At 37.6% G+C, this 27283-nt stretch overlaps 1 protein-coding gene across 1 annotated transcript; it reads right to left on the bottom strand.

Moving 5' to 3' along the window:
* Nucleotides 1–26483, bottom strand: kitlga (kit ligand a). Its single transcript, XM_046038342.1, has 10 exons — nucleotides 26221–26483; nucleotides 10352–10459; nucleotides 9465–9521; nucleotides 9011–9163; nucleotides 8399–8579; nucleotides 6070–6117; nucleotides 4818–4912; nucleotides 4474–4583; nucleotides 3714–3778; nucleotides 1–3588 (listed from the first exon to the last, which is right to left on the bottom strand). The coding sequence occupies exons 1-9, from the start codon at nucleotides 26233–26235 to the stop codon at nucleotides 3748–3750; spliced, it is 798 nt and encodes a 265-aa protein (XP_045894298.1). The 5' UTR covers nucleotides 26236–26483; the 3' UTR covers nucleotides 1–3588; nucleotides 3714–3747.
* Nucleotides 26484–27283: the final 800 nt, after the last annotated feature.

The following is a 27283-nucleotide window of genomic DNA, read 5'->3' as shown; positions in this document are numbered from 1 at the left end:
TAACATTTGGATACGTGTACTTTATTCATATCTCATATATGTTTCTTTAAATACAAAAATACAGAATACAGTAGAGTTTTCACCCAGAATACCAACCAGGCAATAATTACATTTGCTTTTTGGCACCCAGACTTTTTTCCTGCCTAGAGCCATTTGATTCACCCACTGAAGTGGGATGGATTGGATAACTTGAGCCCAAAAGCACTGTTCAGGATGCAGCTCTGCTCACTCTCAGACCACACAACAACCCACATAGGAACAGCATTTAAGGGCAGTCATTCTCTAGACTAATGCATGAAATTGCTCGGTTTCTGGCTTCCATGCATCAGACATACTGACTGTTTGAGGCTCTCGCAAAGACAGGAAAATGGGAGACCGTGTTTTGTTTTTGTTCACAGCTTAGACCTGTTGCAGCTCATGATATTCATAGACTATGTATAAAAAGCAACTTTTGACATAATATACCTTGTTTGTTTTTTGTGGCTAGACTAGCCTGTGTCTCTGTCAGAATACTGGGCACTGCACGTAATAGTCATCATGTAGAGAAGCGAAACCTAAAGATGATCGAAGAGAAAGTCTCAGGTCCAAACTGCCATAGATAGTATGCTCCAATATCATTCAAAAATGCATTTTTAAGTAGAAATAACTGTCTAAAAGCTTCCAAATAATAGTACTCTACACCACCAGTAATTTCAGATATTCCTGCTAAAAATACTGTTGCTGTGGACTATATGAACACCAATGTGGTATGCTTTCTCTAACACAGAATCAGTTAAACTGACGTAGAGAATGCGGCACAGGTAGTACTCTTCAAAAATGCATTTTTGAGTGAATAAAATTATCTTGCAGTTCAACACAACAAACAATACTTTACCACACCAAAGAATTCCAGCTATTGATGCTGAAAGGTACTGTTGCTCTGAACTATATGAACACCAATGTGGTATACTTTTTTTCAAACACAGATTCAGTTTTGCACAATATAATCTCGTCTCCTAGAAGAAAAATTCCCAACATATAGTCCCGTATACACAAGAAACAAGCAGTTACCAGATGAACTGTTTGCTAAAGGTTACAAAGGCTAAAATGTAATGCATGGACAGAAATGTCACAACCACTGCAGTTTATTCTGCCAAGTTTTCACATACTGAAGCACTCCTTTTACAGAAAACCGTCCGAATCATAACTGGGCACAGGTCAAGCCAACTACCTCTACTATCTACTACTGCTATCATGATTTTGAGTTCAGATAAAAAGAGAGAGAAATTAGCGTTCATATCTGCTGGCTTATTGTGGTCAAATTAAACTAATCTCCTCTGTCATGATCTCTACACTTTCTGCTACCACACAGAAATATAGACAGGCTTTTGACATTTACACACAGAGTCAATCACACTAATCAAACAAGGCACAACACCAAGAATGGACATGGTACAATGTAAGACCACAAACATGATAAAAATACTCAAACTAGATACAGAAACGGATGTTAGTGTCCTGCCACTTTATCATTGTCAGCTATTTGCAGTAGGGCGGCCTGATGGGAAAGGTCACAGCCAGCGTGCCCCGTTCACACTCCTACCTCTTTACTGATTGTCATTAATAATCTTAATAATTATCTTAATACCTAAAATCCATTATTGATTCACTTTACTTTGCGTTTGGGCAAGGCCTTGTGGGAGTCAAGCCCTGTTATGTTTTTAAACATGTTGCTTTACTCCTTAGAGCTGATAATATCTGTTATGACTGAGACAGGGAGCCCCTCCAGCTCCTAACTTATCAGATCAATAGGAAAGGAGGCAGGGTACTATGTGGATTTGACTTGCAGTAAATGATTTCCTGCCCTTCACATCTCTATCTACCGGAGAAAAACAACTCTAAAACTCACCATGCTTCTTTAAAAATGCTTTTTGAAAGTTATACCATTGTGCGACAGTTCAGTATGTGAAGAAGATGACAGTACACTTTCTTTGACAGTGTATTATGGCGCAACATTAAGGCAAAATTGATATTTAGGTCTGCATGGTATTCCCATGTGACCAGCTTTGTGGATTGTGAAAATAACTAACGTGCATATCTGTAAATTTCATAAACAGTGGTATCATCCTTCAGCATTTCATAAGAATGTCAATCTTGATAAATGCTAACTAGCTTTGTCAGATTGTCTGTAACGAGTTTTATTATGCAAGCACATGCCTTATACTGGACAAAGGCAAAGTCAGTAAGAACAGAACAGAACCATGTGAGTGAACAGTCTAAGCTAATGGGTTTACTTTGCTAGTATATTGGTAGTTGAGTAAACAGTCAAGAATTGATAGCTTGAATAAAATTTTTTACATTATTTTATATTATATATCATTTGTGTATTTCATAAAATCATTTTTTGTCTTTACAAACTGTGTTTCTTCTTTTACAAATTGTGGGGGTTTCTTTTACTTTCAAAGAGGAATGGCCATCATAAATCTCTTCTGTAACCGTTTTTGCCTTGCAAGCATAAAGGTGAGATAAGTAAAAAAAATAATAAAGGCATTGTTGAGCTAACATTTACTATGGGAGGCCCATTGTTCTCTTACATGTGTCTGACACCTATGTTCTGAATTCACTTATTAAAAAAAAAATCCTGGATCCACAGAAGTCATCCCTGATACTTGTTAGCTGAAAGTTATTGCAGATTTCAATGGTCTAAATGTAAGTTAGTCAAAGCAGCATATTTGTATACTGTATGTTTTTCCTCTATGTAATCCATTCACACAAACCTAAATCACCCGCGTCATATACCAACAGTAACAATAACATCATACGAGGAAATGTAACTTGTTCGGGAATGTGTTTTTTGGGTTTACAATGTGTTACTATACAGATTGTTCTTTAAATGTGACCCATTAATAGAGGTGCTCTTAAATGATCACTTGAAACATTTCAGTTGTATCAACAGAAGCAGCTCAGTGCCGCCACCAATAAATAAATACATCATACACCCCCATGGGTACATGCCTAAACCAGACAATATGACTACACCTTGGAACTAAACCTTGTTTAACATTATATTCTTTGGGAAACCCCAGACTAAGGAGGAAGGAGGAAACTGTTGAGCAGTTGAGGATGTGGTTAACATGAGTGTCACCAGAGGTAGTAATTCATGCCTCAGTTCACACAACAGATTACCAGTGTCAGTCACTCTCTGCTTTGCTTTTTGAAGATGAACTTGTGGCCCCAAAACACAGTCAGACTGTAGGAACATGCTGAGGGGGAAGCAAAGTTTTCTCCAAAGAGTTCATGATGCAGCAGGTTCAGAATCACGATTTGCAGGAGCCAGAGAATCCAGTGAGGGTGTGGTATGGGGTTTGCTTTCTGCTAAAATCTCACAGTCTTTTCCAAAAGCATGGGGTTAACGCAGTCTTACAAGAAAGGCAAGAGTATCCATATGGTAGTTTAACCAGAAGAATCTTGATCATGGCAATTGTGAACCTGCCATCGTGGATCTGGAGAGCAGTCAAAAACAGGCCTTTTACCTCTGAAATCTCACTATTCCGCTTCATGTTTGTTTTTCATCACGTTTGGACACCAACAAGAGAAAAGAGTAGAGCCCTGTGAGAGAAAAGAGTAGGGAGAGGTTTTAGAGCTCAGTGTCAAAAAACTTTAAACATAGATTTTGTTTTTGTCACTATAATAATTTAACCACTATAATTTAACGTGGTATAAAAAAATCTCACCAATTACGTTGAAGAACATTGAAGGGTAGAAGCATTACACTGTTTCAATGACGTTCAACTTGTTTCTGTTATTGGACAGAAAAACAGTATTAGACACTATACTTCACTTCCTACACAGCTGAGTGATCAGTGAAGACAGAGAGAAAAGAAAAGAGAAAATCGTATTTTTATTTGTTTGTGAATTCATGTAACACAGAAACAGGGATATTATTACTATTTGAACAGCCAAAGCCATAATAATGAAGAAAACTACCATAACCTGCTGGGGAGCCCCAAGGGAAAACATTTTCTGTTGCCCCCCTTTAAAGGGGTATAACTGTGATTTAATATTGTACTTCCAATAAGTTGAGGGCCTCACAAGAGACAGAATAAAAGAGGATGGTCAAAATTGAAGCAGTACAGGCTGATATATCCTGTCTTTTGGTCCGTGACATGAGTCAAACTCCAAAAAACTTTAGTGGCTTTTTTTTGTTAATGCTATCAGAGTGGCAGTTTTTAACTCCTTCAAATGAGGCTAAACCATTCATATCTCAAAACAAATTTGTCAATGAATAATACATATTTTTTTCTTAATCTAAACTTTGCAGCTCTACATGAGCAATTAATAAAATCAGAGCCTCTACCACTGTCTGCACCCATTTGGTATGGAGCAAGTAATTAATTTACCGTGTGAAGAGGCAGTGAGTTACATAGAGGGGAATAGCTTCCTGTTCCATTGCAATTTGGCACTGAAATCGAATCATGAAAGAAAAAAGCTTACTTTTCTGATATTTCAGCATCTAGTGGAGGTGCATTCCCTTCTGTTCCTGTGAAGAGTCCATCTTCTCCAGGATTCTGTTGAAGATCCTCCTCGTTCCTCCGTGATCGAACCTGTTTCGGGGTAGGAAATCATTTTGAATGCCAAAGTTGTTCGTTTCAGTGGAAATCACCACAGCTCAGATCTACACAGTCTGCACAGCATCTGCAGAAAGTTGAAAAGCCGTCGCCAGTTGTAATAAATTCCATCTTTCAAAGCGGCATCTCCAGGCAATAAAATAGACCACATAATAAACCTTATCCCCGGAGGGCCTCAGGAAGTTTAACAGGGGTCAAAGGTCAGCTCACCTTCCACACAAGCAGGAATACGAGGGCTAGGAGGGGTATGAACAGTAAAGAGAGAAGGCTTCGCTCCACCACCTCAGTCAACCTCAGTTCAGAATCTGAGACAAAAAACAAAACAATACAAACATGATTTTCCCCCTCCACATCCTAACATTTTTAGTAAAAAATCGTGATTCAGGAGACATTTACTATTATATGTTACTCTGTAACTCATGGACTATAATGGACATTAAAGACAATACCAACAAGTTGCTTTTTTTTAACACTTAGTGTTTCTTTGATTTATTATCAACTTACATATATTTATTATAAGCTTTTCATGATGTACAATTAACAGATGACTTTGAGAAGTGGCAAAAATGCAATACAATGATAAGCCACCTTCAACTGTTCATTGTAAATATCAGAGTAAACCACAGACTTTACAACAAGATATTCCAGATTAGCCTTAAAAAACCCTGCCAGACATATCTTAAAACATAAATAATTAAATTAAACACTTAATTTTTTTTTCAACCAAAAGTTAAATGACCCAGTAAAAAGGTTTAAAAGGCACATACTTTAAAAGTGTGTCTGCTGGACACAAGAAGTCAACTGCTGCCATGATTGGCTCCTAAATTAGTTGCGATGTCACAAAATCAGGCTGATACATACAAGTCCTAAACTCAAATTTAACTTGAACTCTCCCTTTAGCAGATGAATGTGAAAACAGCCTTCTAGTGTCAAACTGCACTAACATCATTCCACATAGTGAAGGTCAAACATCCAAGAGAAGTAACAATATACAAAACACATTTTTGAGAGGTGAAGTAAAGTTGTATTTTATTACCATGTTGTTATAATAAGACAGCCAAAAATGATGAATGATGTCTCTTATCAGTTATTTTGTATGTGAGTGTGCACAGCTAAGCTACTGTATGAGCCAATAGGAAACTCACTCACCAGTTTACAGGATGGGGTCTTTTATGTTAAATCACATTTCATTAAACACTTACTCAGTGTTATTGTGTATGTTTCTATACAAATAGTTACAGAAAATGGCATTATTATATCTGTTAAAACTACATGACTGATGAGACATGAGACACAAGATGTGATGAGCAATTTGCCCTGCAGAGTGTCATTAATCAAGTGACAGCAGGTCAGAGGATGTTCTAGAATGTGGCAAAAAAAATGCAGCCAGCAAAAACGGCTGGTTTAGTAACCTTGTCATTGACACTTGTTTTCTCAGGAATTTGGAGAATTGCAAACTTACTTGGTTTGCAGCCTGTTGCACAGTCTGCAGTGGTGGACGTTGTTGATTCTGGGGAAAAGCAAAAAAGAGATGGGTTGGTGAGTTTGGGGTTATGAGAGGCGACAAGCAAAAATGAGAGGATGGCTGAAAAGGGGGAAAAGGGTGGTGTGTTAGTGCCGTATGATGAAAACATTTCATTGTCAGGTGCTAAAACGTCAACTCAGCACTGCCTTTTTTACCACCCCTCACACACACACACACACACAAAAAAGATCTGATCCGACCACTCTGGCAAAGAAAAGCCAAGAGCTTGGGAAGATTGGAAGATTGCTCTGTAATCAACACGTATACAATCAGGTTTCGGACCTTTTCTTCCTTTTCACATGCACTACCTGGGGACATCTTCCCTCAGTCCTGTGACTCAGCCATGTTTCAATGGGCCTTCTAAGCACTGAGACTGTTTTGAGTTTTTTTCTTGCAAAGTTCTTGTGAAGAAATAATGGTTCCTGGATTAAAAGCTTCTTGGAATGGCCCCAAGAGATCTGTCCTAAATAGAGCCGGTTTACAGTAGTCCAAAGCGGGTGGCATGGGTTTTAACAAGCAGACGTGAACCTGTAACTGGAATGTTGCATTTGAATCTGTAGACTGGCTCATGCGTATGGGACATGTGACCTACACTGCCAACTTTCTACAATAAAGCACTTCAAGCGCCTAAAGGGTTGGTTAACCCAAGTCATAAAACAGTCATGTGTCTCACCACAGAAATGTTTTAGTTACTCTGGTTACGGATGTAAACATTTTTTATTGGAGCTACTTTTCTTCAGATTAAACAGTCCATAAACATTTGACAAAAATGTTGATAAGATGTTCTAAGGCTTATCTAAGGTTTTAAAAAAAAACATATCCCACAAATATATTCCTCACAAATCCCACATAGAATGTCTGGTTGGCAGCCATTCAGGCGATCTTATCTTCCTCCTTACAGAATCATGGGCCAGTTTCTTCCCAAATTGATCTGAACTGTGAAACTGAAACTCAATGACTAACAGACATTCTGAGCAGTGAAATCATTATTCATATGAAGAAATACAGATGTTCTATCACAAAATGGGGCTCCATCCCACTTATCGACACCCTGTAGTTGCACTTTGTTTGCCAAATAAAATGCTGGTGTTGAGTATTGAGCCTTTCAGTGCCCCATGAAGAGACAAACTCAGAGTGTGATATCCAAACAGACTTAAAAACATCAGCTTCATGCGGAGATAGCTGCAATGACCGTCAGATCTTTTGCCAGTCTTGTTATTTTATTGTTATATTATATTATTTGTTGTATCCTGTGGCTTAAAGCATCACACATTAGATGGGATGAACATAATTGGTCAATGTACAGTTTGTTGTGGAGATGTTATAATTTAACCAATTCAAATCACTGTTCTTGGGTTAACACCTGAAATATGTCAGTTCAGACAGTTTACATCAAACCACAACAAGAGGCAGAAATCACAGCTGTGTCTAATTTTTGTTTGTTTTGTGTGGCTTTTGTCCACATGTTCTTCTTAGCCAATGTTGTCACTTCAGGGAAGATTCACATCATGTTCACATCATGTTCCTAACTCAAAGAAAATAAACTCCTACCTAGTTTACAGCTGATCTGGCAAGAACCAACCAGCTATAAATCACATCTGGCAGGTTTTATAGTAAAGTTTGAAAAGGACAGCAATATGCAGAGTAAAGCCTGCCAAACATAGTGAAATACTTAGGCAACGGAAATAATCTGCAGCTGATTCTAAAAGAGGCCGTGGACTCACTTCCCCTTTTTACCTGCAGTTAATAGTCACACCTGTAACAATTATCCTCTCCCATGCTCTGCCTCCAGCTTTGCACAAAAATCCATTTTCATAAGCCATAAACACAGCAGCAATGAGCAGTAGGACAGCAACTAATGCCATTATCAATTATTTTCAAATTTTAAAAAAATCATAGCAATTTCCAGAGCCCAAGGTATATAGGCTGTTTTTTCTAACCAACAGTGCAAAACCCGGAGATACTCAGTTTACATTGATTTACAACAGAAAAACTTGATTTTTAAAACTGTTAAATACATTTTATTAACATTTTATTCTTAAATTAATTGATAGGTCGACTAAAGGGTTCAACGCTATGGTAAAGTGCTTTCCTACCCAGATACATACCAAGAGATATATAAACCTACTGTAGTTTATTGATGTCACTTCATACCTCAAATCGTAGGCATTTGTCTTTGTCATGTAATGTCAATGAAGTGCCACCGATGTGCCAAAATACTAACTCTGCAGGCCACATATAAATACCACATAAAATAAATATTTACCATTTATATTTTCTTCTGTTGTTACTGGGTATGGTGTGGTTGCACAAGGAGGAGGATCACAGTCATCTGAATCTTCCTTATTCTGTGCTGCTATAAGGAAGTCTTTGATGAAGTCAAAGTATCGCTCTGTCTGCCACCTTTCTTCCCTGTAGTGGCAATCAAATTCTAACATGACCAGGTCCTGCAAAGACAAAAACACAGTTCAAAGAAATTCATGTTTCCCTTTAATGGCTACATCAGTAACACAAGTTCTTGAATTAGCCTACATGAAGATGTTACAGGTATAACTCCGGATATTCTGCCATTGTTTTGTAAAAATTTAAATCCTGTCCCGCCCAGCAGCCTGGTATGCAGTATGAGGAACTGGATACCAGGTAGTTGTTTTGTAATTCGAACACAATTTAAAGGATGTCATTTTATGAATTTTGTATAAATCAAGGATGGAAAACTATCACTTCAAACATATATTTAGTAACATCAATGGACATGTTCATTATGAATAAAGACACAGATCACACATTTATTTTTGTTCTTAATAGTGATGATGACTGTTTTCCATCTGTTATGGGACACATTTAGTAGGTTTATAGTGCAACCACAATATGAACTTACCAGAGACTTCATGTTGATCCGCAGCTCTTGGATCATTTGGATGAATATGCTAATATCTTTATTGTTGGATGAAATGTTTCCAAACTTCTCAGCTAAACGTTCTAAACTTGTCTCCAAGTAGTAGACATTTAATTTTACCCAACACATCCCTCCCTAGAAGAAAAAGAGCAGAAATAGGACATAAAAAGAGCAAAAGCAAGTACTGTATGACAATTAAGTACATAGTGCTCTGATCAGATTGATCAAAATGTCAACAACAAAGCTCTCAATAGAGTGTACAGCCACCAAAGTCTTATAATCCTCCCCTTCAAATATTACTTTCACAGTTAAGACTGAACTTGGCAGATGAGACAATATTTACACTGTACACTAGTAATAAGGTCAGCCAAAGTTTGGTATGAAGGTGTAGCTAAGGAAAAGGCAACCACTGTGTGTGGATACCATAATATCTTACCTCTTCTTTTGGAATGTATTGTAGAGGAATTTTGTAATCTTTAGGAATATTTTGTTTCTGTTAAAAGAAAAAAAAAGTACAAACACATTAAATTGCAGAGAAATCATTCAACTCAATAAAGCAGCAATAATACTGCATATCAACTTAAATAAAAAAAAAAAACTGCAAACACACAATGACCTAATCCAAATATACCTTTAAGTTAATTGCGTTGTATGTTAACAAAAAGTCACTTAATTCTTAGACAATACAGTAAAAACACTTTATTTGGTGAATCTTTTTTAGTATCTGTTTTCTTGGGGGGGTCCTATTATTATGTTGAATTTCCCTCTTTGCTGATGAGAATTTTTTGAGCTGCCCCACTTTTTGAACTTCATAGATAAGCCTTTGGTATCTAATTAGCTAATAAAGCAGTTTTGGTTCAGTAGTGGCTGCCATGATTTTGACCTGATCGGAATGAAAATGAGGTAAGGAAACCATACATCTGCCTGCCCAGACTGGTAACCATGTCTCACTTGAAAAATGCTCTCTCTGAGCAAATTTTGAGTACTATGTATTTCCTTGCTCCTATATTTGTACTGTGCATATCCATGGAAATATATATATATATTTATATATATATAAATATTTATATATTCAAATAATTATGCCTCACATATAAGGCACATAGGTCCATGCTGTATTTTGTAGATTAAATATAATAAGATATATGTCACATTAGATATTCAATTTAGCTGAATGTTTTAGCCTGTGTAATGAACTGTATTTTGAGGTTTGATAGTTACTCATTGTGTAGTAAAGTAATCCTCCCACATAGATACAATACCCATAAGTAGATTGGAGCTTAACATTTTTTAAGTAAAGTTAAATTACAGTATTGGCCTTACCAAAATAGAGAGTCTTAAGATGTCATCTGTCACTGGGTTGACGTCAAATTTACTTGAATGTACCCCAAGTGTGAACAGCAGTAAATGGACACAGACCCATATCCAAATCTGCAGGTCAAAAGAGGCAAATACAAGACGTTTCGACAATTAGTCACATCTTCTACATATAATAACTATAATATCAACATATGACATAAGAGTATCATCCAGTCTATGACTATTGTACATATTGAACATACTGTAACCACTTTCTCTGCATTAGGTAAATCTCAGAAACAATAGGAAATAGCAAATTTTGAAGGTAACACTGCAACTCACCAACAGGTTAGTAAAAGCTATTAGCCTCCCCAAACCACTGATTACATTTACAGACTGACATTATATGCACAAAGCAGCCTTTTCTGTTATGTATGCCAGCAATACTTTATATATTTATACAATAATTTACGGTGATTTTACAGCAACTTATAGGTGTAGTTGGCAATAAAATATGTTGAGTAGATTACTGTGTTCATTGGCTCATTATTTCAGATGAAGACATACCACTGTAGTGTCACAGATATCACACCAGTATTGCCAAAAATTGGTGAGTGAATTATCACCATTGTCTTGGTTTTGGACAGACTCTCAGATTCATGTCTTGTCTTCCTTAATAAATTGTTATTTGGTTTGGGTAAAGTAGTCTTGGCTCCTTTTTTGGTTAGGTGTAATCACATTGCTACACATCTAAGGAGCGCTAGAGATAAATGAACTGAGTTAATAAGTGAGTGAATGAATGAAAATGCAAATCTAACACTTGACATTTGAATGAAATTCAAATGCTGCTTGAAATTGACAAACTAGCAGCTTTCATCCTGTTTTAATTGGACAGACCAGCATTTTTCAAACCACCAGTGAGCTGTCTTTAGTTGCTGCCATGTAGCTCGCTCTCAACCGACTTTTAGAGCAGTGAAAAAGATAGACAGTTGATGTTCTTGTGTCATGCAGAAAGCGATCCAAAACTATCAAATATCATTTTGCTTACGTTGGGTAAAGCTGAGGTGCAACTTTTTCTGACATTTAGATTTAATTAAAACGACAGAAGATATTATCATAATCTGGTTGTCAAGATCTGGATGTGCAGTGTCCAGTAATACGATACACTTTGTTCCGTTACCCATTCCAAACAGAAACCCTGCATTGCATTGCATCAACAGCATTTCTCAGTGAACGTACATGTAGTGATTTGTCAACAACTCATGAAATAGACGTCTTAGTGAGGGCAGTATCCATGACACCTTTTTTGCCATGTTGCTGTTGTCAGGTCATTATATGGTAAATGAGCAAATCGCCAGTAATAGGAGCCGTGAATTTCAGTTGGCACTCAACATGTTTATTAGACCAAAAGGGTAGACATAATGCCTTTCAGTGAGGAGAAGTGAATGTAACTGATAATAACTTTTGTGTACAAGGAAACTCCAACTTTAAGATGCCTTTAGCAAAAGGGGAACTACCTGGTGTTGTAAAAATATTTTTCTTATAGTTGCAAGCTTGTGATCTGTCTCTCCCTTTAGGTATTTTATCTTTATTTTTATCATTACCTTTTTATATGATCCTCTCTGTGCCAATCTGGACATATTACACAATGGACATGCAATTCGCTCTAGTGTTTAACAAATGGGGCACAGTGAGAGGGATGAAAAGTTCGTAATGAGCTGAGCCATGGTTAATCTTTAGGCACAGTTTATTTAATCAAGGGTTTGACTGCTATGCTTGCTCTTTTGCAGCAACTTGTGGCTTTTCATTCACAATTGCACGCATTTAAACTTTTATCATCTATATTTCCTTGCCACTTTGGGTAGATCAGTCATTTTCAAATCTTCAAGGCAGAGTCTGCCACCCACGTTCCGCCTGTTACTATGTATTTGTCAAACAGAACACAACAGGAAGAGAATGGAACAATGATCTATTGACAGCAGGAAAGACTGAAGGAAAAGCGTCATGCATAGGGCAGATGGGATATAATTCAATTCCATCTAGCTTCTACTGCTCACCAAAACTAATCGTCTTCAAACGGCAGACAGGGACGATAAACAAGTAATGTTCTAGGAGAGATTAGCAAGTGACAATGTGTAGACAAATGTGTGGGACGTGTTGTAATTCATCAGTTAAACCTCAACCTCTGCATGTCATGAACCACATTGTACATTATAACAGTGAATGTATTTATTGACAACCTAGATACAACTGGAGTACATATCAGGGCTTTTGCAAATAGCTATGTTAGAAGTGATTCAGCAAGCAAAATGTTTGCCCCCCCAAAATCTCTATTTTTAAAGAATTAAAGGAAATAATGCCCGGAATGCACAAAATCAAAATAGTCACAAACAATCTCAACTGATTTCTCAACTGACAGCTCCTATGTAATATGAAACCCCTTCAAATACTCTTGACATTATCTCTGTCTGCAATGGCGTTCCACAACTGAACTGAAGGAATGATAAACAAGTATACTGTTTTTGTCTGTTCTGCACTAATGCGTAGTGACGTGCAAGACTCTTCGTTGCTTCAAAATTATCTAGAAAAGTGCACTAAGTAGAGTACAGATCTCCACTTAGGTGGGCATGTGGGTGAGAAACAGGGAGTAAAGGGCACTGTGTGTGTTCAGTGTGTATGATAAGAGTGAGTGGAATGAACGGGAGAATGTTTTTTGGGGTATGGAGTTAATCTAAAGATACTCAAGAAGATATTCAAGATGAGACCAACCTTTTCTATGGATGTCAATTTCTGAGCCATAACAAATGGCATAATATTCTCTGCAACAGACTGGGTGAGTCTTGTTTTTATCTTAAAATGCCTTTTGCTAAGTCATAACGCATATCATAAAATGGCAAATACTGCTCAAAAGACAAAAGTCTGTGCTTTACAATAGGCTCAGTCAATAAAACAGGTTTTTCAAAAATTGTGAACCATCACAACCGCAAGAGGTCCTTGAGAATACAGTCAAAAATTTGCACTAATAAATTAGGCTGATGTGTTTCACTAGTATGCGACTTTAGCTGTAAAAAGGCCACAAGATAGTCTACCTTCTTAAAATTTGCTTCAAGTTGCAACAAAGCACCAAGGCTGACAGTTTATTTTAAAGCTTTATAGACACTTTAACTGAATCTGGTTTCAATGAATGGGAATTTCACTCAACACTTTAGCAGCCACTACCCTGTTTTGTCCCTGCAAAGTTTGTTTAAAGGATGATTCAGTAGGTGGTGGCCACTAATGCCTTAATGTCAAACAAATAACAGACAGCAAATTAAATTATTTATTTTCTAGATGGGATGAAAAACATTCAGAATCAAATTCATAAAAAAAGAAGAAGAAAATACCAGCTTGATTTGAACAGAATCCAGTGCAGAAAGTCTCAACTAGCCAGCAGAAACCAGGAAGGCAGAGCTGTCACTCAGAAAGCCTGGTCTATGTTGTGAGCACTGCCACTCCCAAATTAGACTCGCTTGCTATGACATTACACATATTGGTCCCACATTGCCAGACATCTATCTTCTTTGCCAGTCAATTTCAGTTTGAAGAAAAATGTTCAACAATGCCACATGCAAACAATTACAGAACATCAAGGATGTTTCTCTCTACAAGTGCATTCATATGCAGTCTTCATGCTGACAGCAGAGCAGCTGTAGCTGGTAGAGCTCATAGTTGCCATTCACTGTAATTTACTATTTGTCTTTAAACCTATGGCCATCCGTGTGGCTTTTTTTGGGAGAGTAAGTACTCTAAGGCCAAGTAGACGTAGTAGTATACCCAGCAGGATGTGACGTGTGAGTGATGACAGTGATATTGGCCACCATTCGTCTGGTCTTTATGAGACAGATTCACAGCCCATGAAACAACCCAGCAGAAAATTAATAATGTTAGAGGAGCGTGAGGTTCAAATCCACTGGAGGTCTTGGTGCTGACAAGTTGTGAAAAGCTTTCTAAATCACTTGCAAACAGATTTTCATAAAACTTGGTGGACAGATGGGCCTTGGGGAACAAGGCAAAAGTAGCTGTTTAGATTTTGATGGTGGTCCAGATCTTACATTTCTGCGTTTAGACCAAAATGGAACCTCTGGGTCTGAAAAGTAAAGCCAATGCAGAAGTGTCTTAAGCCTGCATGATTTCTAATGGCCAGCAAGGTGTGACTTCATATGGTGTGAAGAAAATCAGATTGTTTAGAAGTCTATGACAAAATGAACTCTCACTTGATTTATTACCTCAACTAACACTTTCCTAATGAGTTTATGGTCTTAATCGCTAGTTGTAATTCTTCTTAAATACAGCATGACGTTCATTTTGTAAATTATGGTCCCAGAACAAAATAGATAAAAAAACAGAGTATGCTTTAGGGTGGGGCTAGCTTGTGATTGACAATTTGCTGCCGAGACCACCTGTCAGGTGTAGTAATCGGTAGTAATGCGTATCCCTCACCCGCTCCACCCTCTCTTCAAAATAAGGTCACTTATGGTTCCAAAAAAGTCCAGAAACCAAAGGATGAAGTCACAGGTGATATGTTCACTTCGTCGTTTTGTCCCAGAAAGTGTAAACCATAACATTTTATTAAAAGTCAGTAAAATGATATTATGTAATTGATGATGACTAAAGGTTATAACCAAAAAATGGTTGTCAAATGGCAGTATTATTATAATTTGTTTATCTTATATAATTTTTACACACCAGGTCCAGAGCTGACATAGCATCAATAAATTCACATGAAAACTTCTGCTGACTCAGCACCTCCTTAGCTTCTTGGCTATCATAGTATTGATCTGTCTAGAATGCTTCTGTTGGAGTTTAAAATACTTCTACAATATAAAACATCACGTTCTCATGCTCAAATACCACCATGCTGTCATCAGCAACATTATTGATTGGTTCTGTAATGAAGTAAGCAGCTGTTAGTTTTTGAAGCTACTGCTGATTCTCATTTAAAGTTGAAAGTGTGATCATACTGAAAGTGAAGCAAAATCTTGGTGTGTTAGTGTCAATTTTATCTAGAATCACAGGATTTGGAGGATTACTACGTCATACAAAAACTATAATGTTTGCATGTTATATTAGATATGCTTAAAGTGCAACTATGCTTATAATGGGTTCCTTCCAGGTATGAATCCCATGCATGGGATTCAAAAATAAAGGAAAACATACAAAATACCCCTAGTGTTTTAATCTGTGGCCACGGTGCTACAAGAAAATTTACGTCTTGTAAAAGGTCACGTCAGAAATATCGTGTCTGTCCTCTGCGTTTGGATGTTTGATTGCTCAATCATTGCATTCAACAACAATCGACATTTGTAACTAATGTATTTTAATTTTACTACCATAATTGTATAATCTTAGTTCTTACAGAATATCAAAATTTTGCTTGTTATTACTGTAATACATGTATTTTTTGAAACCATCTTCAAATATTACTTACAACATTATCATAATGTCCTGTGATGCAGTCTGTAGAAGAACATACTTTGATAAAACCAAGATGCAAAATGGAACAACAATTCTTTTCTTATCATGTCTTATTGCCACAAGGAAGTAGATAAGAAGACATCTCGTAAATAATACCGGTGTAAAAACAAACGAGTTTTTAGATCGTGTCCCTACAAGTTCCAAAAATGCTCATGGACTCCCAACACAGTGTGGGCCAAACATATCAATAAACAAGGCTTCCGTGAGAAAAGCATTTGAATGTTTCTCTGACACTCTTAGAGTAACTTTATGAGACTCAAGTCACAGCTGCACTGACAGGGAATTAAATTATTTCCCATGTTTGAAATGGTCCCCATTACTATCTAGAACACTGAAAATAATGCCGTCGCTGTGTCCTTAATAAAGCAAATCAACCACTTTTATTCTTACCACAGAACCCACTGATATCAAATCAAACAGTAAGGTGCAACCGTCCAAACTAAAGCCCTCTTGTCTGTCATTGTCTGCTCTCTACTGCTCTCGAGGCCTGCGAGCCTGTTCTCCCTTACTGAAGCTGAGGATTATTATCCCCATCTCATTTTCCACCACCACCCGAGGCATCATTAGCTGAACAGGCTCTCCAGATCGCCGGCCTTGTGGCCCTCTGTACCACATAATCTCATAAAAGCAGAATGCAGGACCTTACATGACATTAGTCCATAATAACAACATGCAGCCTGTTTTGTCAGAGAGATGGATATTTTATCCTAATCTTTTGCCTACATTATTGTTTTGAATTTTGCTATGTGATATTCGTTCCCATGTTTAATAATGATGATTAAAACAGGACAGATGAAAAAGGCTGTGCACAGAAAATACCACACTGCTATTGTTGTCCAGATGTTCTAGAGTTGATCCAGGCTAAGGTTAACAAAGGGTTTCAAATGAATGCTTCATTCAGAGGTTTAGTTTTGCACACAGTTCTTTGCTTTAACAGCTACTTTGCATTGTGCACTGGAAGACAGACCTTCAGTATGTAGCATTCCCACTCTGTTCGCAGCCACAATGTATCCCAGCTTATTGAAATGTTTACAATATTTGTTGTTTGTGACGTTATTTATATCAATACACGTTGCCAACATTTTTTACTGCTTCAACTGTTTTCTCTGCCACTCCACTTTGTAAAAACATTGACACAGGCCACCTCACATTCACATGTCAACTTTAACATCAAATTTAATGAACAAACTGCACAGAAAAGAGGACCTCAATATTCAGGAGGCAGGTTTTGCTTCACAACCGTTAAGATAAGAGTATAACCACGGCTGTTTATTTCTTATAAAAACTTCTTTTTAGGCTTGTGTTTAGCCTGCAATGAATCCAACATTACCACAAGCTAGATTGCAGTTATCATCAAATCCATTACCTTGATTATGCATGATAATATGACTTGTCAAATGTACTTTAAGACCATCAAACCATCAAAGTACAACAAAGAGGCTCAAATAACAAAGCCTGGACAAAAAACACTGGATATGCTTCAAGCATTTAGCTTCAACAAGAGCTCACTTACATCATGTGCAAATCTAATTAGTATCTGAGAAGATTTGGTCTGCTGCACTGCTGTCTGCTGAGGTGCACTTACAGCTGCTGGCACTGACAAAATGCACTTCATGGTAAAGAGTCAAACTGGTTGTGCAGAAGCGTAAGAGGTTTGACAAGTCTTGGGTGGCTCTTGGCAAAGTGTGCATGACTATTTCACACTTTAGTATTTTCTTTGGAAGAAGGTGATTATTTTGTTTTCCAAAAACATAACACAGTCACTTAAGATCTTTTAGACTGACAGACCAGTGAAAGCTTCTTATACAAAGTAATGAAGTGTCTGTCATTAACAGCAATACATGGCTCAAGACAACAACCACTATTTACATGATTATAGGGGTTTAGAGGAATGTTTCCCACAATTCAACTTGACAGCCATTTGCAAATAGGGGCACAATAACCATTATTTTCTCGAACCTGATACATCAACTCTGGGTACTGAGTACTGATTCAAAACGATCGCTGTCTTTTTCATTGACCAAGAAACTGTATTTAATGTGGATGTAGCTGATGTCCGATCCTCTTAGGTTTACAGATATTTTTTTTTTTCGTGCATCTGTACTTGCAAGAAACTAAATGCTTGAAGGGTAGATAGATAAATAAAAAGTGAGTCTGAGACATCAAGGAATGCTTTATTGAAAGATAAATGCAAAATAAAGATATTAATTTCAGAAGCAATATAACGAGCAAGTCCGATGGGCAACGTATGAAAATTATGTCACACAAAAATATGGCCTCCACTGCTGTCTGAGTAAAGTTATGCAGGTCTGAAGAAATTAATATAACCAACATCTGGATGGACAGAGGCAGAGACCTTGGCTGATTTCAATTAAACCACTTAATTGCAATGGTGCTCACAATAACATGCAAGCTGCCACACGTAGCTATAGCTAATGATACATTTTAAGTGAGGCACTGTTAACAACAGAGAAATGGCTCATTTAATACGACATGAAAACAACTATGTGTGTGACTAAACATATGTTGCTGAGAAAAACAGGAAATAACCAAACATTTCAAAAGTCTATAAGACCAGACCTCACCCTTGCTTTGGTGGAAATTAGAGAGAACACCCGTTGTGTTAAACAATGGGTTTCAAAGATTAGAGGGTACCAAATGTTTCAATCTTTAAATCAAATATTATCAAAGTACCCGTAAGCTGGAGAGGATTAGAGGTTTTAATGGTGAAAACACAAATAAAAATGTAGCTAAGGAAACAATGGATGCAGGGAGGAAAACAATCCAGAGGTGCTATTTTCAGGGACATAGCAGAAATTCTCCAGACATGTTTTGTTTGGGATGGAGCAATGGCTTAATCACATCACTCTGTCTGTTCTGAGAGTCCAAGTGTGTGATTTAAAAGTTAATTCCTTCACTATGTCTACTTACTGAACATCACTTTTCACTGTGAAATTTTCTTTCATTTGTATGAAACTCGTGAGTGAACATAATTTACCCAAGTAAACTGTTGCCTCTTTAGAGGATGTGTTGACTTGAACTACTGATGCTTTCATTGTAATCAAGTCATCCAGTTCACAGCAGGATATCTGATCTCACTACTGAGGGTAAATTTTAAAGGGGGAGGATGGGGATGAAATGCATTTGATGACTGTATGCTCTCTGTTATTTTTCTTGGAAAGGAAAAGCGTTATTTTATGACTCCCTTACAGTGCAACACTTAACTATGTCAACAAATAACAAGACTGATCTTGATAATATGCGCTAACTGAAGGAGGGGAATTTAGTTAGGACAACAAGGAAGAAAGCTGAGTTGCACAACTGTGCTTTTTATCAGATTCCCTTACACGTGTCGTGCCAAGTTTATACCTTCACAAGTTCTCCCCCACAGCTCAGCTACATTTCTATTCAAATCCAATTCTGCTCTGTCTGGTTTGAACACACAAGGCCTGACAACAATGTTGCTGATGTTTAGAGGCAAGTGAAACACCTTTCTGCCAAGTGTAACTTGTTTTTGGTAATGAATGCAACCATGACTGAGATGGGGTAAAAGAAGAAGGAAATGAATGTGCCACAGACAAAATAACAAACTTCCTTCACACTATAAGATTCAGTTATAAGCTAACTTTTGGTATCTGTTGCACAATGAATTGTACAGAAGGAAATATTCTGAAGCTCGGCTGGGTAGTGAACCTCAGTAACTTTTACGTACAGACAAAATAATTGTGTACTGTAAAATGAGCATCAGGGTTTAAATCTAGTTTTGTAAAAAAAAAAAAAAACAGATATTGAGATTTCTTGTTGCCACTGTTAGGGAAATAACACGTCAAATTCTTGTCAATATCATAAAGCTTTTTTTAACAGCCCTTAAAACCTCAAGGTTAGGGTTAGTTGACTGCACATAATTTCAAGCTTAAAGCAATGTGTCGTTTGTTTTTTGAACAGCAGAGGCGACTAACACAATTCCTAAATTCTATATCAATTATCCTCCATGGCTTCTCATCCTAGCTCGAGGAAGAACTGATCATGTGGAAACTGAAATTTCTTAGCAAGCGTATGCACTATTGGGCATGAAGATTTCTACGAACATTAGACAAATCAAACACTAACCCTAACCCTCCAGCAGCAACTGCTCTGAGTCAGATATACAATGGGATAGCTCACTGCTTTAGATGACTTTGTGCTTGCACAAATATCCACGTCCCACATGGATTAAGAACCTCTGGATATTTATGCAAGCGCAAAGTCACCCAAGTGAGTTTAAGTCAATCACACAGACAATAGGCACTTAAAAGAGCCTGTATACACATGTATAGCACAACCACAACACAATGAGTGAGCAACTGAAATTATGTCACATTGCAATTTGCTTTAGATGTCTTCACCAGGCACTAACTCTTCAGCAGGCTGCTTCTGCAAAGTAGTGAAACCAAATCAATGGAAACCTTTCACAGAGCACATGAAACACCACATAAACACACTAAATAATCTTTTAAGTAAATATAATTAAGCCTCTAGGGTGATATTAGATTGGGTAATCAGATTTGCCATGTCTTTTAATGTAACATTGTATCCAGACATTACAATCTACTGTAGCCTTGCATGACCAAAAGAGTGTTTAAATCCAGAAACAGTGTGAGGGTTACATCCACAGCTCCCTGAAAAAAATATGCCATGTGCGAAATCTTCTATTCCCTTTAATGTCAGCTTTTTAGGGACCAACAAAAACAGACTTGTTTAACTTTCCTTGGTTTTGCAAGATTAAGATTGTGGGGGAATTTGCCCAACCCATAGCAGAGCAATGAACCATTTTACTAAATGTATAGTCATTTGAAAAGAGTTTTCAAAATATTCTCAGAGGTAAAAGAAGGAGAGATGTTCATAACAAATAAGCGCTGTGGGTCAAAAGTTGGTTCACAGTAAGCCCTTGTGTCTCTTGGCCAAAGCAGAAACCACAAAATACAATTTTTATATTCTGTTTTGTTCCACAGGACAATACCGCAGATGAGAAAATTTAAATAAACCCTTGATGCACCTGCTGAAGTGGTTGCCAGGTTTCTAATATTAGTGGCTGCACTCTCAGTGAGTCAATCAAATTCCCTTTAAGAGAAGCACTTCTTTTTAATTCAAAGAAATAAGAGAGACATAACATATACAGATCAAGCAAGTGCAATAAATTGGACCTGACATAGAACAGCTGTGCAGTAAAGTGTTTATTTTTTATGTTCTCCAGAGCAGCAGTGGCAAACTCAGAATTAAGGAGAAACTTTGTTGGCTAGGGCAGCAGCAAACAATAATTTTAATTATTATTTAAAATGTCCATTTTTTAAAAAAAAATTTTTTTACAACAAATCGATTAATGGTCTAGTCCATAAAATGTAATATATAAGTTTAAGATTAAGATAGCATACTAAGTAGTAAATAGGGAGCGATATGAGACATAATCTTTAAAGTCAGAGGAGATCAAATGAGAGCTTGCCATGTGAAGTGCTGGTAATTGACTCTGGCAAATGTATCACTTTGGTTCTGTTCACATTTTCTGCCATCCAACAGAACAAACCCATCAGCGTAGCTCCGGTCGTGTAAAATATCCTTGTGACTGGAATTTCCCCGCTGATTTTCGCATTCACATGACACTCACTGACTATGCCTTTTGTACAGGGACAAGCCCAAACCCAGACCTAGCAAACATTCAAAGAAATCCAACCGGTCATTTCAAGCTTGCACATCAGGTTGATAAGGCCTGCAGGAATTCTTAACTGACAGATAGACCTCAGCATATAGATAATTGTTTTAAAACTCTTAAGTGTGTTTTCTGTCCCCTGGCTGGGTTTCTGGGTATATTCTAAAGCCTCTACCACTCACTCGTACAAAGACAAACACACACATTTCAGAGGATGACTTCAAGATGGGTACTTGGTGGTCTTTATGTTCGAAAGACTACAGAACCATCAACCAGAGCTAAAGTAAGGATACCTGCAGACTGCAGATTTCCTGCAAAATACCTCACCCAAAGACACGCCCCCTCAGGCAGGATTACAGTTAGACTGGAGTCCTATAACTATGCTTTCGGGCAGATGGGATCTGAGGTAGCGAAATAAGACATCAAATGCTCAGACACAAGGCCCTGGCTCTGTGACAGAAGAAAATCCTGTAACTCAAACCATGCAATTTTGTTACTTTTATGAATTCTGCATGCATGAAGGGGAAAGACAACATTTAAGACTGTGACTTAACAAAGATTTAGATCAAATTATGTTCTACAAAATACTTTAGATAAACATGAGTTTGGTAGATTGTATTTTCTATGATTTGGTGTATTTTTAAATAAAATTTAAAACAATGCTAAAACATATAAGACACAATATAGTATCACAGAGAGACCACTCACCGAGGTGGTTTCAGTGTCAGCTTAACCATACTGCAACCCTGTAAACATCCCTGACAAATTGTCTTTCTTCAGTATCTAACTGAGGTGGGACGTAATAATTTCCTTTTCAATTTCATAACACACACTGCTGCACAACTATGGATCTGGCAGTTTGCAGTGTCAAAACAAAAATGCTTTTTTATATTTATCAAGTGTTGAGTTCTTGCTGTTTGTACCTCGATGGTGGAAATGAGTCGAGAGTCTTAATCTAATGGTGCTTTCAGACCAAAAGCGAAGCGAGTTTTCGGGGGCGGTGAGTTTACATACAAAGTCAATGCAAAGACACGTGGAGCTGCGATTTCCTGTCAGGCGGCGCAAAGCGAGAAAAGAAATGACAGACATTGATTTATCTTCACTCGAGCTTCTCAGTAGCTAGATTCCGTGCACATCCTGTTCCAGTGTTGTTAGCGTCGTTTGGCACTACTTCATATTTATATAAAAACCGGACAAAACTGGACATTGCTGGGAGAAAAGAAAGCGAGGAGGATGAACTACCTGGTGAGTTCAGAAAACATGTATGTAATTTTATTCCAGCTATCGTTGTACTTTACTGTGACCAAGTTCGCATAGCATAGCCCTGATCGATCCGAACTCCATTCAGAAAACAAACATTTTAGAAGTTTTTGTTCTGCTGTCTTGCTGACAGACCTGCCAAAGCATGAATTCATATGTTTAACAAATCTGCATCATATTGTAGTTATTTCGGCATCAGTTTGATCCGTTTATTTACTTTGGGTTCATACAGCTGTAGTAATGTATACTATAAAATAATATGAAACTGTTATAGTTATAAAGATCAATAAGTATTCAGACTTCCCAGCATGGAAGAGATCAAATCACAGACCCAAACTGAATTACTTTAGTTTTAACAATAACATGTGACCTTGGATATCAATGGGACTGAACCTCTTCAACCTCATACAACCTTTGGTTGGTCAATTATCATAAGGTAGGCACCAGCACTAATGGGCTGGTTAATCCTTCTTATGAATACACTTCAAACCCACAGGACTTTACCCAGAAGTCTAAATTACAAGATTTTCAGTGGATTTATATACCGAGCTGAATTACAGAGAAATGTGTATGACATCTATTTATGTATAACACATCTAATTTGAATTTAATTTACTGTTGAAATTTTATGGGCTGCAAAATTACTTAAATTCTGAATCCAAATTTAAGTGGATTATTTGGAACATTAATGGAACATTAAAAGTCACTTATAGTTAAAGCTGACACAAATGTAGCACTAATGGATCTAATGGATCTTTAACATAAAGTGAATAACTTGTGGAAAGGTGTGCAGCCAGGCATGAGCTGTGATTAAAACATGACTCATAAGGTCTGTTTGACATGCCGCATTGACAAATGAGCTTTCATCACTGACGCGGACTGCTGATATATCTGTTGACAATGAGAGAAGGTTAGTAACTGCCGGCATTCAAGGGAAATTTACTGGCTATAAACCCGGGAACGCACAATCAAACAATGTTTTGATTTGACTTTTGAATTGGAAGATGCACTTAAGAGGAGCTAATTATTTACAACAGCAGCAAAGCCATCCTCGCCCTGCACTGAATGAGTTTACACCACACAGCATTGTGGCTCTAATATAATGTTTTGTGTTTCCTTTCCTTCTGTAAATGAGATCTCATTATTAAACTACTAAAACAAATCATTAACCTGAGAGATTACTGAGAGATTACATGACTAAAAAATTAATTCAGCTGTGAACTAGAGAGTGTAATTCTGACACATCACCACTCTCCTCGTGACAACGCCTACCTCTTGTTTGCTTTCTGGAACATGTGACGTAAATCTACTGATGCAGAGTGGTCTGTCATTTCTTTTCAGGCTTTGCCTTCTGGTCTGCACCTACTGGCATCTTTTAAAATCTGAATCTATACATATTTCCTGGGCATCCATCAAAAATGTTTAAAGTTTATTTAGGGGATTCTGATGTTGCATGTTGGTGCACAGGAGGTCAGAGTCCACAACAATAAAACAGAAGTAAACTGAGGCTACATTATGTGAGCAATTGGCCTGTGGATTTACAGCCCTTGCTAGAGCTTGTCTCCTCCAGCTGGACCATGAGTATGTCCTAATTACCCAAGTACTTAAAACTCCAGCTCCTCACCTGGTGTGTCACCTGGGCAAATAGCTCAGCCAGTCAACAACCATGAGCTGCAAATCAGCACAGAGAAATGAACACAGATAACTTTCAAATATCTGTGTTTCTGTTTAGGACAAAGAGGGGCTGCAGGCATGTGTCCCACAGACCTGGGCGACACAGTGTACATGCTTCAGAACAATTAGCGCCCCCTACTGGTGTAAAATGTTCTGTAAAGGTGTGAAGGTGGAGACATTATCTCCCACTCTCAGTAGCACACACTCCTTGAGTGCCATAGTCTAAGAAGTCTTGTCTTCATTTATAGAGTCTGGTGAACAATCGCCTTCATCAGGGTGGATCTAAGCCATTTTATTCCTGGTTATAACTTATTTCAAACACAAGATAGTAGTACTATAAATGACTATATAATATACACGTTTTCTACATGTGATTATGTGACAGTGGAAAGCACCAGGAGCTGTGGCAAGGACAGTAAATAAAAGATGAAAGGTGTTTATTAATGCAGCCAGGCACACAGCACAACTTACTGTTTAACTTCATTAAAAAAGCACAAAGGAAATCCTGCTCAGAATATGATTAACAGCAGCAGGGATGCAACTTCAAAGACTTTTGTTCCCAGATGCACACACACACACACACACACACACACACACACACACACACACACACACACACACACACACACACGGTCTTATCAATATTAATATGTTTAAAATAAAATAAAAATAGGTGTTTCTGTTTAATAGTAATCTCCTTAGTTGCCTTAGGGTGATCACCTGCTGGTATAGATGGAGGATCAAACCTGTCATGTAGGCTATACCTCCACCACAGTGAAGAAAACGACAGCTGCTGTTAGAACGCACATGTGTGCTTAATTTCTTTCTTTGCTATAAAAAAATAAGAAGAAGAAGGCTTTTGTCGTCAATTTGTACATTTTTGGGTCAGCCATGTCAGAAGCCACAGATTATGGTGCCAGGGCTTGCAGTCACAGAGCCTAAGCTGGGCGTGCAGCACACAGGCTGACAGTCACTGCTCTGGCTGTAAAGTAGACTGACGAACACCCTGTCTGAACCGGTGGACAGGCGTTGAATGAAAAGACAGTTAAATTCTTTGGATGGATAATTATCAGTTTCTTGCAGCAGTGACTGACACTCTGACCTCACATTATAACTGATTACATACAGTTTAATTTACCAGCTAATTGTGGCTTAAGAGATCATGTCCTTATGGAAAGACAAGCACCTCGGCGTTACGGTTCTGCTGGTAAAGAGTTCTAAAGTTAGTCCTCCTGTAGGCTACAAATGTATTCATTTTAATAATAAAAACTAAGAGACAGTTACGCAAGGGTCAAAGTCCAAACCGTTCTCAGAAGTGGAATGCAAGACTGGCGCCGTCAATATGAACTTAAATATAGGAGAAGCATTAGGAGCGAAATAGGAAGACGTGGATGTGGGACAAGCTGCATAAACTTAGGACAGGTGGTAGCCTACATTTCGGAAAAACGCTATGTTAAGGGAAACAGGTTTAACAACTGTCACTACAGGAACCTCGGAACTTAAGCTACAGCACACAAAAGGAAGCGTTACCGAACAGCGTTGATCCTGCTGTCACTTACATCTAGTTACTTATTATAAAACAGTTTGTGTCTTTTTCTAAAACTGCATTCAAAACCTTATAAGATTTTTTAGTGCCAAATCTAAAGGCTTTCTTGAGTTAAGTTTGTCTACTCACAGCAGGAACGTGTCCCACTGTCCTGTGTCAAGCTGCAACGCAAACTATTTATTGTAAAAAATAAAATACAATAACATAAGCACTTACTTTTGACTTCTTCATATGGAACGACAGGAGTAAATCCAGTGCGCGCGAAAGCCTATTTTATTTTACTTCTACGGGGAGGAAAGGGGTTGTCATCATCCTGTGTGCACATATCCAATGCCTAAGTCCGTAGTATCCAAGCAAAGGAGAAACAAGCCCCAAAAAGAAGACAAAAAAGCGATATCAAACTTTCAACCTGTGCAGCCTGTAGGCTAATGGCGTGTGGCATCTAGCCCATCTATCTACAATACAGATCCAGACACTGAGGGCTCGCAACGGAGGAGCGGGACAGCGCGCAGAGGGAGGGAGTTAAGCCTTTATAATGATGCATAAAGAGCAGTCAAAGAGCCGCCCTCTGACGAGCCGCAGTGTGAAGAGGTTCACTCCAAAACCACGACTGCCAATATAAACAGAGCAGACGAGAAAACTGGTTAAGAGCTTTCTCTGGCGGTTGCTCAATAGTGAGTTTATCGCCTAACTAAGTGGAGGGATTACTTGGCATTTAACCCATTAATACCCATAGGTTTGGTTTACATTATGTAGCCTAAGTTAACTACAGTAACAATTCAAATGGATTAATAGCATTTCAAATAAGTTACTTTAAAAAAAATAAAAATAATAAAGAACAATCTACAGCCAGATTCATTTGGTTTAATTTTCAACTTAGTGTTCTCTCTGTCTTCCACATGCATGCAGATATAGCCTACAGAATACAGATGCATAGCTAAGCCTATAGTTATTGCAGTGCTCTCATCTTTGATTCAATATATATTACATATTAAAATATGAAATACTGGAATAAATATATTTAGATTAAAAAAAATAAAAAAAAGACTGGCTTGTATAATTGGAAGGGGTTGACATAATCATTTTGATCCTAAGCCAAGCCATTAAATGTATAGGGATAAAACTACAATTGATTATTATGTTGTCACCTTAAGGTCAGTGAGTGTGAGTTTATGTGCCTGAGTAGTAAGTTTGGATTTTTAACTGCAGCAAACACAAATGAGAGTGCATTGTATATACACACTTACCTGTCTTAGGTGATCAAAAAGTTCATCTTTGA

The sequence above is a fragment of the Micropterus dolomieu genome, linkage group LG22 (assembly GCF_021292245.1).
Source record: "Micropterus dolomieu isolate WLL.071019.BEF.003 ecotype Adirondacks linkage group LG22, ASM2129224v1, whole genome shotgun sequence".
Classification (NCBI taxonomy): domain Eukaryota; kingdom Metazoa; phylum Chordata; class Actinopteri; order Centrarchiformes; family Centrarchidae; genus Micropterus; species Micropterus dolomieu.
Note: the sequence above shows the minus strand (reverse complement) of the source record. Positions and strands in the feature narration are given on the sequence as shown.